The sequence below is a fragment of the Neolamprologus brichardi genome, chromosome 17, assembly GCF_056152115.1.
Source record: "Neolamprologus brichardi isolate AB-2024 chromosome 17, ASM5615211v1, whole genome shotgun sequence".
Lineage (NCBI taxonomy): Eukaryota > Metazoa > Chordata > Actinopteri > Cichliformes > Cichlidae > Neolamprologus > Neolamprologus brichardi.
Window position 1 is genome coordinate 37,402,052 of NC_142120.1, and position 12,936 is coordinate 37,414,987.

The 12,936-nt window shown below is 42.9% G+C and overlaps 1 protein-coding gene across 2 annotated transcripts; it reads left to right on the forward strand.

The window, feature by feature from the left end:
* Nucleotides 1-9,339: 9,339 nt before the first annotated feature.
* LOC102786322 (inward rectifier potassium channel 13) lies at nt 9,340-11,941 on the forward strand. 2 transcript variants are annotated; one of them, XM_087830627.1, is made up of 3 exons: nt 9,366-9,437; nt 9,537-9,920; nt 10,391-11,941. In XM_087830627.1, exons 1-3 carry the CDS (start codon nt 9,407-9,409, stop codon nt 10,951-10,953), a joined length of 978 nt encoding a protein of 325 aa, XP_087686753.1. In that variant the 5' UTR covers nt 9,366-9,406; the 3' UTR covers nt 10,954-11,941. The 2 variants fall into 2 exon arrangements, with proteins under 2 accessions (XP_035770574.2, XP_087686753.1); XM_035914681.2 differs by having other exon boundaries at nt 9,340-9,920.
* The last annotated feature ends 995 nt before the right edge of the window (nt 11,942-12,936 follow it).

The following is a 12,936-nucleotide window of genomic DNA, read 5'->3' on the forward strand; positions in this document are numbered from 1 at the left end:
GACTAGAAAGAGAGAGCATATTTCTCCTGTTTTGGCTTCCCTTCATTGGCTTCCTGTTAAATCCAGAATTGAATTCAAAATCCTGCTCCTCACATACAAGGTCTTAAATAATCAGGCCCCATCTTATCTTAATGACCTTGTAGTACCATATCACCCTATTAGAGCACTTCGCTCTCGCTCTGCAGGCCTACTTGTTGTTCCTAGAGTATTTAAAAGTAGAATGGGAGGGAGAGCCTTCAGTTTTCAGGCCCCTCTTCTGTGGAACCAGCTTCCAGTTTGGATTCAGGAGACAGACACTATCTCTACTTTTAAGATTAGGCTTCAAACTTTCCTTTTTGCTAAAGCATATAGTTAGGGCTGGACCAGGTGACCCTGAATCCTCCCTTAGTTATGCTGCAATAGATGTAGGCTGCCGGGGGATTCCCATGATGCATTGAGTTTTTCCTTTCCAGTCACCTTTCTCACTCACTATGTGTTAACAGACCTCTCTGCACTGAATCATATCTGTTATTAATCTCTGTCTCTCTTCCACAGCATGTCTTTTATCCTGTCTTCCTTCTCTCACCCCAACCGGTCGCAGCAGATGGCCGCCCCTCCCTGAGCCTGGTTCTGCCGGAGGTTTCTTCCTGTTAAAAGGGAGTTTTTCCTTCCCACTGTCGCCAAAGTGCTTGCTCATAGGGGGTCATATGATTGTTGGGCTTTTCTCTGTATCTATGAAGCGCCTTGAGGCGACTTTTGTTATGATTTGGCGCTATAGAAATAAAATTGAATTGAATTGAATTGAATTGAGCCAATACACGGCTAGTGATGTCAGACTTAAAAGACCGGATAAAGAGTGATATGAACATATCTATAACTTACCGGAATGAAAAGGTCTGGAGCACCAACAGATATTTGGAGATGGAAAAGAAGAGATATCAGCTCGTCTCACAGCTGCTATCCAGACTAGACGCCTTCTTTGGTAACATCCGATACATGAGCTGCCTCATGTTGCTTCCAGGTGGGGAAAGAATGAAAAGACAAACCATTTCAACCTTATTCCCTTGCCGGTCGTGCGATCTAACTTTACAACCGACCGCACAGCAAGTACGAACCATAGCTGGTGTTATCCGTGTACTTTCGCTCCTCTTTCGCTAGTGCTTTGTTCGGCCCAGAAACATGGCGCCTCAACCAAAAGTCCTGGCCACGCCCCTCTCGTGACATCAGTCTCCAAAAGCCCTATTAGGCTAATCGTTGTGTCACTTCCGGTATTTCAGACAATCCCTTTCCGTCAAGGATTTTTAATTTGTTGCGGTTTTTTAATTTGTTGTGGATTTTTAATTTGTTGCGGTTTTTTAATTTGTTGCGGATTTTTAATTTGTTGCCGTTTTTTAATTTGTTGCGGATTTTTAATTTGTTGCGGTTTTTTAATTTGTTGTGGATTTTTAATTTGTTGCCGTTTTTTAATTTGTTGTGGATTTTTAATTTGTTGCGGATTTTTAATTTGTTGCGCTTTGCACTTCCCAGCCACCGTAAGAGCGGGAGAGAGAGAGAGAGAAAGAGCCAGGGACAACAACGTCACATTAGAAAGGTATAGTAATCATCCACAACTATTTTCAGTTGCAGATGATAAAGGATTCAGAAAGTTTATTCATGCAGGTCCATATGACAGAGAATGTGCATCTTCTTTTTGTTTTCATATTTTAATTTATATTAATCTGTTGTGGTTTGCAGTGTTTTGTGTTGTTTCACTTTAAATTTGTAAAAGGAAAAAGCTGAAAATTGAAATAGTTAAAAGTTGAAATGTGAATAGTTGATTTTTGTATTATATGATTTATTTATTACATTTTATGTGGAGTGAATAAATAAAAGTATATTTACGGTGGCCCCTACAGACAAAGCACGTACAAACTTCAAAGCACGTAAAAACTCAGAAGCACATAAAAACTCAAAACATGTACAAAACACAACAGAAGTGCTCCAGGATGCTAGGGGGCAGTGTTGAGCTTTTGTTACCTCGTGGCTACACAAGCCAGCAAGTACCAACGACCGGATTTGGTGTGTGGTAGTAACAGGTAAATTAACTTTTTTTTAAATTATTTGAATATATATGAGTGCCTGTGTATAAATACACAAACAATACACATATGCTTTCAACATGGACACCATGGTAAGTATAACCAAAGCAACATAAAGAAACATAATTTACCAGACATTTGCCTGTAAACAGAAGAAAACTCAGATGACCTGATGGTTAGTAGTGTTTGCTTTAAAACACATGCATGGATGTAAAGGATGTAACTACTGCTACCACAAACAAAACCCGGGATAGTGTGTGTTAAGAGAAGTTACACCAGCAATGTCTAAATTAAAGCATTATGGCTGACTGTAAAATAACAAATAAATAAATTATCAATATGGTTGAGGGACAAGTGGTAAATGAGTTCATGCCAAACCACTTTGTCACAGGGAGGAAGTATGAACGCATGCTATCGGCTAACAGCTCAATGTCTGTGCTGCAGAATAGTTTTTTCACAGTGATGTGCCCGGAGTTACACCATCTGTCGTTCACAAACACCGTCAGTCCCCCTCATTTCCTCATACTGCTCTCCCAACACATATTCACCCCTCGATCCGTCAATTTACATCTAATATGCACCAAGAGGAGGTAAGCCTGCTCGTACAAAATGGCCTCTTGCCCTCTGTGGATATAGTCTATAAAAGCGAGGGAGAGGTTAGGAGTGTGAAGCAGGGCTCCCTACAAAGAACCCAATCAAACGCCACCTGCCACTGCTCGGTCTACTGGACCACATCTGGACCCTTCTGGGTGAGGTCAGTGTTGACCAGGTCAGTTCCACACAGTTTGGGATGAAGCTGCGTAGTACCCGATCAGAACAGTCTCATGGGAAGGATGTAATTGGTTTCTTCTTAGGACCATTACATCCTTCTGCCCACCTCCAAAGTGGTACCCCAGGTACCGTACCTTTCTCTGTCCAGCAGCCCACTTCTTCAGGTTCACTGTGCGCATCACCTCCCTGAGAGACCCCAGCACCGTAGCCACCTGCTGCCTATGCTCCACCCAGGTGTCGCTGTGGATGTTAACATTATTCGGCTAGGCGGCCGCCTTTATACCTAAAGCCTTTTATTGTGACATCTTCGGAGCCTTGAATTAGCCAATCTCCATTCAACCACGTGATATGTAATTGCTGGCTTTTATTTTTGAATAGTTAGAACAAAATCCTGTTCAGTTCCTCTAACTATCCTTCAGCTCTTACTTTATAAATGAGACTTCAAAAACAGAAATATATACTCAATGGCCAAAAGCATGTGAGAACACACTACACTGAAGAGAGCAGCAGAAAAGGACTCGCAGAAAAGAGGATTAACTGAAAAGCTTTATTGCTAGAAAACTCAAAATACAAAACCTCAGGAAAGAAATGAAACTACGCTGCTACAAGGACGACACAGAAACTAGAGAGCAGAGAAACAAATAGCATGAGCAGACAATAGAGACCAGAGGGACACAGACAATATTACACATGAGGAGACTGTAGACACGCCTGGGTAACACAGCTGAACAGGATCAGACAGGGGAAGCAAGAATGAACATAATACGTATGAGACGGGAGACTAAACTGTGAGTCAGACTGACAGGCTTGACACTAAGACGAGGGACAATCAGACATGGAGACATGAGATACTGGAGGCACAAACAACTCCGTTGCAGTTTGTTTCACACCTCAAACATTTTGCAAACAATTAAACAAAAAAAATAAACTGCAATGAAATAAGCTTCTACCTCTTTTAGGCTACGTCCACAGCTACATGGATGTTTTTGAAAACGCAGCTTTTTGGGCCTTTCGTCCACACGTACACGGCGTTTTGGATCACTGAAGACAGAGACTTTTAAAAACTCCTGCCGGGTGGAGGTCCGGTGTAGCGTTTCTGTCACACAATGTGTGCGCCTTGTTTGATGTCACGCTGTGCGCCACGTTATTGTTTACATAAGATGAATTTCTACAATGGCGGACAGAGACAAAATACTGTTACTGTTAATCTAGCTGCAGTTTCTGCTCACATAGACACACAGTTACTGTCCCTGCTTTCAGAGAGCGTCAGAGTGAACTTTGTGGCATCTACACACAGACGCTCTCACAAACAAATCCCGACGCCAACGAATATGTTGGTGTCATTTTTTTATTAAATTTGCTGTGTGCATTTTGTCCAAAGCTGTGAGTCCACACAGCCGCACTTCACAGCGCCATGAGAGCCTGTGAGATAATAAAATACAGTCTTTAGTCATTAACATCTAAATGATGAAGGCACTTGAAAAGTAACACAAAAACCTTTTAGAAGTGCTTCAGGTTTGGTGAGGCGCCCAATTGCTGTTTACTCTTCCCCCCCCAGGCTGCTAGACTTCTGATTGGCCAACATTTCTACACGGTTAGGATTCGGCATGTTCTTAACAGCGTTTGACTTCGTTTTTTTATCATTTACACGTGGACAGAATTTTTTTAACGAAAATGGAAAATTTCAGTTTTCAAAAATACTCATGTATGTGTGGACGTAGCCTTAGATAACAGAAATACATCTTTATGGTGTCATTATTTTACTGTAGTTGTTTTTTTCCTGTGTGATAATGTTCAACATTGCTGTCAACACATTTTTCAAAAATGCCTCTCTGTGCAAAATGGGTTCAACAACATAAACAGCTGTGAGATACTGTGTGTCCCCAATTTGGGCAGGGGCCACAAATCGTGGCAGCATCACCCTGACATTATGTGTATCCTCCTGTAACTTTACTGTTGTCATGAAATCAATATCCTTAGTATCCTTATTTTCCTATTATATTGTTTTATGTACTTTAATAAAGGCTTGTAGAGCAAGGCCACCTTTGACTCCCAAACTAAGTGCTCAGCCAGACTGAAAAACAGGAAGTTTTAGTGCACAGCCATATTAGATAATATAGATAAAGACACAGAAAAGAGGAACTTTCCATATAAGCAATGTTTGAAACTGTGTGACGTCTGAAGTACAGAAATAACACCATATAAGACACATGTGGAGCTAAAAATGTTAGAGCTCTTGCAATTGGCGTTTGAGCTGTGCATCTTCCGGAAGATGATTGAATAAAAAGAAATATCAATATTTTAACACACTATGGGTCGGTTTTCTCTGTTCTGTCATGGGAACAAAAGAATCGGGGTTCAATACTGTATAAAGAGCTCACATCTCCAAAATGTCAGGAGTAGTTAGTCGTTATAAGAATTAAAAATCCAGAGAGTGGATATTGTTTGTCCGTGATTTGGACAGCGCAGCTGCTGCCGATGCACGGGAAATAACTTCTGTCGGGGAGACCTACCTTGGTACCCGCGTGCAGGTGAAGACGAAGTCAGGATGCGTCATCATATTTTCTAGTCTTTGACTTTAAGGAAGCTCGTTTTGAAGCATATTTGGTGATGCTTCGTCTTCTGCTTTGTGTTTGTGTGGGAGCCTCGTCAAAAACATGTCCATTGTGCTAGCAGTGTCCAATTCATACTCCGCATTCAAACCCCCCCTGCAATGGACCTGCCCCCCCACTTTGGAAACCACCGAGTTGTACTAACTCACCTGTACCAACTAAATGTTCTCTGACTCCTTTTGTTCAAGTTAAGCCTCTCAGCAGATCAGCTGCACACTGCTCATCACCTCAGGTTGTTAAATTATTTTCCAGTCACTCAAAACCAATTTGCGGTATTTGCGTGTGTGTGTGTGTGTGTGTGTGTGTGTGTGTGTGTGTGTGTGTGTGTGTGTGTGTGTGTGTGTGGAGAGAGATTTTTCAGGCCATCCATGTTTGACAAGTGATATGTTTTGTGTGTCAAAGTTTTCTTTCCTTCTGCATACTTTTCCAACTCAGTTAATCTTGGTTTCCCTTCTAGGAAAGATGTTGGATAAAGTGTAATCTGGCCTTCCTGTTACTGATTGTTACCAGTGGTTTACATATTGTTTTAAGCCCTCTGTGTGCCATGGTCCTGGGTCTCAGCCCCAGTATTTTGAGCTTGTTCTTTCTCGTACTTCTGAGTTGGTTATTTTGTAGTTCTTGGTTTCTTGTCTGATTACTTCCCTTTCAAACCCAGTCTGTCCCAGTCTGTCTCTGTTTCGTCATCATCTCCTGTCAGTCATGTCTCCATGTTCCTCTTTCTGCCTCCTCAGTCGTGTCACCATGTCTGTCTGCTCTCTGCTTCCTGTCTCCATGCTAGTCAGGGTTACCTGTCTTGCCTACAGAAGTAGGAAGTAACAAAGTACAATTGATTCAGATATCTAAACTTTACTTGAGCATTTTTTTCTGAATACATTTTACTTTTACTACATTTTTAAACAAACATCTGCACTTTCTACTCCTTACATTTAAACATGCTCATTACTTTTGTGGGTCTGGGTGGAGTTATACCAGCTTGACACAACGAACCCGATGACCACAGCATCGTAGTTTGTTAAATGTCCTTAAATTTACAGTTTTAAAGGTTTCTGCAGCACACACCGCTCCCCCTCCTATCGTGGCAACATCCTTTAAAGAGGAAACATGATTAGATGATGAGGTCAGGTGTGTGAGTCAGCCTCCACCACACCCACTGCTCCCCTGCAGCTGAGCCACAAACCCCACACTTCCCTGTCTACCCACACCACTTCATAGGTGTTTGCCACTTGGTGAGTCAACAGAGTGGAGTCTATCCACTCTGTTGTACAGGTGCTGCTGACTTTGCTGGGCCTGAAGCAAAGTTTCTCATGATAACCTTCCCAATGTGTCGCTTTAAAGTCTTATTCAGCCGCTCCACGACCCCCATCAGTCTGAGGGTGGTAGACGCTGGTCCGAACAGATTTAATTCCCAGTAATTCACACAGTTCTTTTAGTGTGCAAGACATGAAAGAATTGTCCTGGTCAGTCAGTATCTCTTTTGGGATGCTGACTCAGCAGATGACCTGAGAAAAAACCCAAAGGTTGACTCTGTTCATCTGGATGTTTTCAGTGGGAAAGAACCTGCAGTCAGCTGAGACTGAAAAGTCACCTGGATGAGTGACGAAACGTTTCTCCCACTGAACACGTCCAGATGAACAGAATCAACTGGAGGTGCTACATAAGAAGGCTGTGCCATATCGTCCTCCCCAGTGTCGGGTGACCCCATGTCTCTGCCGAGTGCAGCGCAGAGCTGCACACCAGTCGGGAGCACATCCCCGGCCACTCTGTCCAGAATATGAAGGTGTGTGTCAGCGTGGGCTAACTGCAGCCTTTACTCTGTTTTGCTCTTGTATTTAATTTGCAGCAGCACTTTGGGATGTTTGTGTATTTCCCCATGCAAGCACCTAACCTCCATCCATTCTGCCTCCAATGATGCCCCGGGTCGAACCAGGGTTTGCATGCACCCCGTATCCACCAAGACCTGCCGTATATCGCCTCGGCAACTCACCGGTGTGCTGTATGTGTCACGGGTGTATACTAGAAGGGAAACCCTTTCAAACGGGAAGAGCAGCAAGGGATGATCACGGCATGTGAAACCCAGTTAAAATAGTTAAAAAATAAATACACTTTATTTGCAGCATAAAAATACCCTGATCAGGGAAAACAAAAAACTCAGCACAATAAAAACAAAAAGAGCCTCAGTCAGCGAGCTAAAGTCCCAATCGGGCTCCGCCACACTTCTTGGCCATTAAGGGTCCGCCGAGCCCAGCCGACAGCGTCCTCCATTGTCTCCTCTGTCACACCGCTGCCGCTAAGCACAGGAGAGCAGTGGCCGTCAACCTTCTTCATTTCTCGGGGTGTCTTATGAATCTTAACAATTACCCTGCGAGGGCAGAACTCTAAACTCTGCCCGCCACTGCTACGTGCTCGAATGTATGGTTGGCGTCAAACTGGCGTCCTTACTGCCATCCTCCGGGCCTCCTTAGCAGATTTTCCTGTTCTGGCTTTTTACAGCAGATGACCTTCAAACTTCTGCAGTCGAACAAAAATGGAAGAAAACCATGAATCAACATGTGAACATGACCTGATGCTGCTGAAGCGAAGTTACAGAGGTTTGATTACAGACACAGCTGAGAGTTTTGCAGTTTGGCAGGATTTAAAAAATTTAAGTGTCTTTGGTTTTGAAGAACAGAAATGAGGCTTTCTTGTTGGAGTTCATTTTTGGAAAAAAAAACAGCATTGCTGTACACAGCTGTAGAGCGGTGTGTAATAAGCACCAAAGCACAATAAGCAAGCGAATAATGCAGAAAACAGAGATTTTTGATGGTAAATTGGTCTCTGAGTACACTGAGAGAGAGAAAGCTGTGCAGGAAGTAAAAGCACGAGTCAGAGGGAAGTCATCTTTGTCAAATGTGACGCGTAGTTTTGATCTTTTGCTGCTGGTTCAGTGAGTTTTCAGAGAGTGACCAAACCTGTGAGACGTCGATTTTAACTGCACCCATAGTTACTGTTTGGTCACTTTGATGAACAGTTCAGGTTAATGCGTTAGACTGAGTTACACCAGCGCTGTTTTAAACCATATTACAAACTGAATCTGGATTACTTTACCTCTGAAGAAATCCTTTAAAACAAAGGCCAGTTCTGTGAGTGTATCACTTCCTGTTTTACTTTGATAGTCTACCGTGTGGCGCGTGAGCTTCCAGCTGTATGTTTCCCAGTTAGTTTGCATTGTTACTGTTTTATCTACTCCACCTTTTGTGAGCTAGCTGAGATTTTCAGTTTGCTTCTTTATTGCATTCTGGGTCACATGACCCTTACATGACACTGTACTTCTATTTATGATTGTGTCTTATTTCTCACCTCACAAAGAGCGTTTTTCCTACCGTTCCACTCTTTAGTCGTCCACTTTAGTTATTTTTTTCTGGTTTTTCCTTCTGGTGTTAATGAGCCGTGTAGTGCATACTTTGAACATTTTTAACTTGGTGACTCTCACTGGTATATCTAGATTTTTCAGCTAAATGCTAACCTTCATCAGCATCTCTTTAGAGTCACTATTGAGGCCAATATAAAAATAATTTTTATATAAAATTTACGTAGAGGGAAAATCGAGAATAAACGCTCCAGAAGATATTACGACGTATCTATTGGGATCTTATCTTTCTGTCACTAAACAGTACAGGAAAAACAGAGAGAGACCCAAGAAACTGACCTGTGCAAAGGTTAACTTGTCATACAATAATTCACCACAGCTCAGTGCTCTGGCCCCCACCTTTTTTCCATGCCGTCTGTCTCACAGTATGGTTAACTATTAGTATGAGCTGGATGGATAATATTTTACATTTAAATCTTCATTGCTCAGCAGAATTAAAATGTATTTAAAGGATGCCGAGGTTTGCTTTAGTCTCAGATCGATCTCTGTATGGTGACGTACAAAAGTCTGTCTGACACCAACTGCTGACATTTTCCAGGATCATTGTAGGAACGTTCACTATGACTTCCAAATCCAAGGCTAGTGTTCCAGGTGACGAGGCGTCCTCATCTCTACTTCTGTCTCCACCTTACCAGCGCCTGATCACCAAAGAGGGACGCTGTGCTTTTCGTGTCCCTCTGTCTTCTTCAGGCTCACGGAGAAAGTCTTTGCGCAGAGCGTGGCTGCTGGCCATGCAGGACCTGTGGGGACTGCTGGTGAATCTTCGCTGGAGATGGACTCTCCTGGCCTTCTGCAGCTCCTTCGTGGCTCACTGGTTGTTTTTTGCCTGTCTCTGGTATTTGTTGGCTCATCTGAATGGAGACCTTGATGTGCAAGATCACGATGCGCCACCACAGGGGCATGTTGTCTGTGTAAAGTACATTACAAGCTTCTCTGCGGCCTTTTCTTTCTCTTTGGAGACACAGCTAACCATCGGTTACGGCACCATGTTCCCCAGTGGAGACTGTCCCAGTGCCATAGCGTTGCTAGCTGTACAGATGCTGCTGGGGCTCATGCTGGAGGTATTTATCACAGGTAAAGCGCTCATCAGTTATTCTAATTCTAGTTTTAAAGTATAAATTGTAAGACAAAAGAGAAGGTAACAGTTTTTTTACTTTGCAAAAAGTAAATGACATTTACAATTTCAGACGATTAGGCCTTTTCATGACATCTTGCAATGATTTACTCGTAAAAAAGGGCTTTTTGAAATTCTCCTCATTAAACCGAGTCTATGGTAGCAGTGTCAAATCAATGCCTGTATGCACAAATAGAGCACATCTGAAAGAGGCATGAAAAGAATCAGGACTTTATTTCAAAAGTGACGTCACTGTGATTTTATTTATTATTATTTAGTTCATTAAGACGTTATAAAATTGGTCACTTTGTTCATTTCACTTGCTTTGAGACAGCAGATCAAATCATCGCATAAGCATGCTTATTTATTCCTGATGATGTCACAGTATGACATATTTGCTCATGAATGATGTCATTGTCTTAACATTCAGGTGCATTTGTAGCCAAGCTCTCCCGCCCCCAGAAACAAGCAGGAGCCATCCAGTTCAGCCCCCAGGCCGCGGTAGGTCAACACCTGGGCCAGACGTGCCTCATGGTCCGAGCCACCAATCTGCTGAAGCGGCCTCTGCTCGATGTAACGTTGAGTGCTGTGCTTTACAAGTGTGAAGGTCAGGCTCTCCACCAGACCTCTCTGGACTTCTATTTGGACCATTTGGGCCAAAAGGCTTGTCCTTTGTTCATATTCCCACTCACCTTTTACCACCCCCTGGAGCCTCAGAGCCCGCTCTACCCCGCCCTGTGTGAGGGGTCCCCCACTAACTTTGAGTTGGTGGTTTTTCTGTCGGCCTCGCAGGAGGGTACTGGTGACTCATGCCAGAAGAGGACCTCCTACCTTCGCCAAGAAATCAAATTAAACCACAGCTTTGACCCTGCTTTCAGGATAGACTCCCGCGGGAGGTACACAGTGAGCACCCAGCACTTAAGCACAGCCCCTTCAAATGAGCCTGTGAACAAAGACACTGTAGTGCAGATCAACAGTGATGGGATGGAGTAAGGATGCTGAAGGAAAATCTCAAGAGATAGTAATTTTCTTTTTTTCTCAGGAGGTATTTCACTGAATCTTGTAAACATTAATATGATTAAGCATAAAAAAAATCAAGTGCATGTCAGACCAGTGTCAGTACTGCTGCAGGCTCCATCAAGTCTCGGTGCAAAACCTGAGGAAGCGTGTTCCTGAGGTCCGTATGTAAAGATTTTGTACTTGTAGGAAAATATCTGGAAATGTTATGTTTGTGCATCCATACAGGAGAATGTGTGTGTTTGTAAAAATAATTACACAATGTGCTTTTTTATTGTTGTTTAGGTCTGTTTGCTTATACAAAGCGAAACAATAGCTGCGTTCATGTTCCGTGTTTCAACTTGCAAGTGCAAGATTGACTCGATTTTCTTCCTTTCAGCTGATTGGTCAATGTCAGGTCAGTCACAAATGTAACAATCCAATCAGAGAACAGATGGGTTTGACTATCAGGGTTGTGCTTTACTGAGCTTCAGGTTCTGGGAGGGTAATACAGTTTGAAGCTGGATGATGGTGACAGCACTTCTGCGGCGTGACTCACAGCACTGGTCCTGGGTCAGCCCTGACTTTGTGTCCATTGGTATACCAATGGTACACTGCTACCACAAGTTAAGGGACGTAGCTGTCGCTGTCCTCCAGCTTCAGACTGTTTTACCCCTCCGACAGCCGAGCCCATCTGTTCTCTGATTGGACTGTTAAATTAGCTCCCCTTCTGATTATGCCAGTAACTTGGGCATATTACTGGATAGCTCGTTTAAATTTGCCAAGTGTTTGCTGTACTGAGGTCCAGTTTTCATCAGCTGCGCCTCATTTCAAAGGCTAAGCGCTATATGCCGCATAAAGATCTGGAGAAACGTATTCACGCATTCGTGACTCCCAGGTTGGACTACTGCAACTCTCTTTACATTGGCCTTTCCTCCTCCCTTCTCCTTGGATTGCAGACTGTCCAGAATGCGGCGGCACGCCTTTTGACGGGCAGCAGGAAATTTTCCTCCATCATTCCTGTTCTTGCTGGCTTGCACTGGCTGCCAGCAGGGCTGGACTGGGACAAAAAAATCGGCCCGGGCATTTTGACTAGAGACCGGCCCACCAAAAATATGACGTCATTCAGGGGTAAAACCGCAAAGGATTCTGGGAACTTGTGGCAAGCGGTACTAGCGCATGCAGGCTTTCAATTGAACTCAGTTACACAGCGATAAAAAGAAACACAAAAAATGGCAAGAAACTGTTGTATTATTAACTGCAATACCCGGTGTTGTGCCAAAAACTGATTGTCTGCCAAAAACTGATTGCTCGTATTTAAATTGCTATAAGTAACTTGTTGTTGGGCTATAATATGTGAAACATATGTCAAATGCATCCCTCATGGATGACATAAAGTCATACTGAGCTACAAACAACATTAGTGTAACAAGGTAGAAGCCGCAATCAGTCTTTGGCAGTGACTTTTATATAACCTTTATTTATGCCGTTAAAAAAAAGTCTAATTAACATTAAAAATGTCTTTTGTAAGAAGTAATTGGTCAGCAGAAATGGCTCAAATATTACAATAGTTCTGTAAAAATATTTAAAGTGGGGATAAAGGACCGGATTGGTTATAATGTAAGTACAATAACACAGAGTTGTAAAGATACTTGAAAAAACAGATAATTTTTAAATTCCATATATAGCCCCTTTGTAAACGCTGTTCACCGAAGACTATTTACCAACATAGATATTACACATAAAAAAATACAGCAAACATTGGAAATCACTTTTTGGCACAACACCTGTTGCATGAACGCCACGGGGAGCCGACAGGTAAAGAGATCGGTTGTTATCGGATTAGGTCGTGGAAATTGTTTAAGCCATGTTTCCGAAGTAACAAAGAGCCGATGGATGGCCTATAAGATTGCTAAACAAGGGGGAGGGTGCATCCGACCTCCTCGGCTGTAATTGGTCCAGCCCAGAGTCGATCATGAC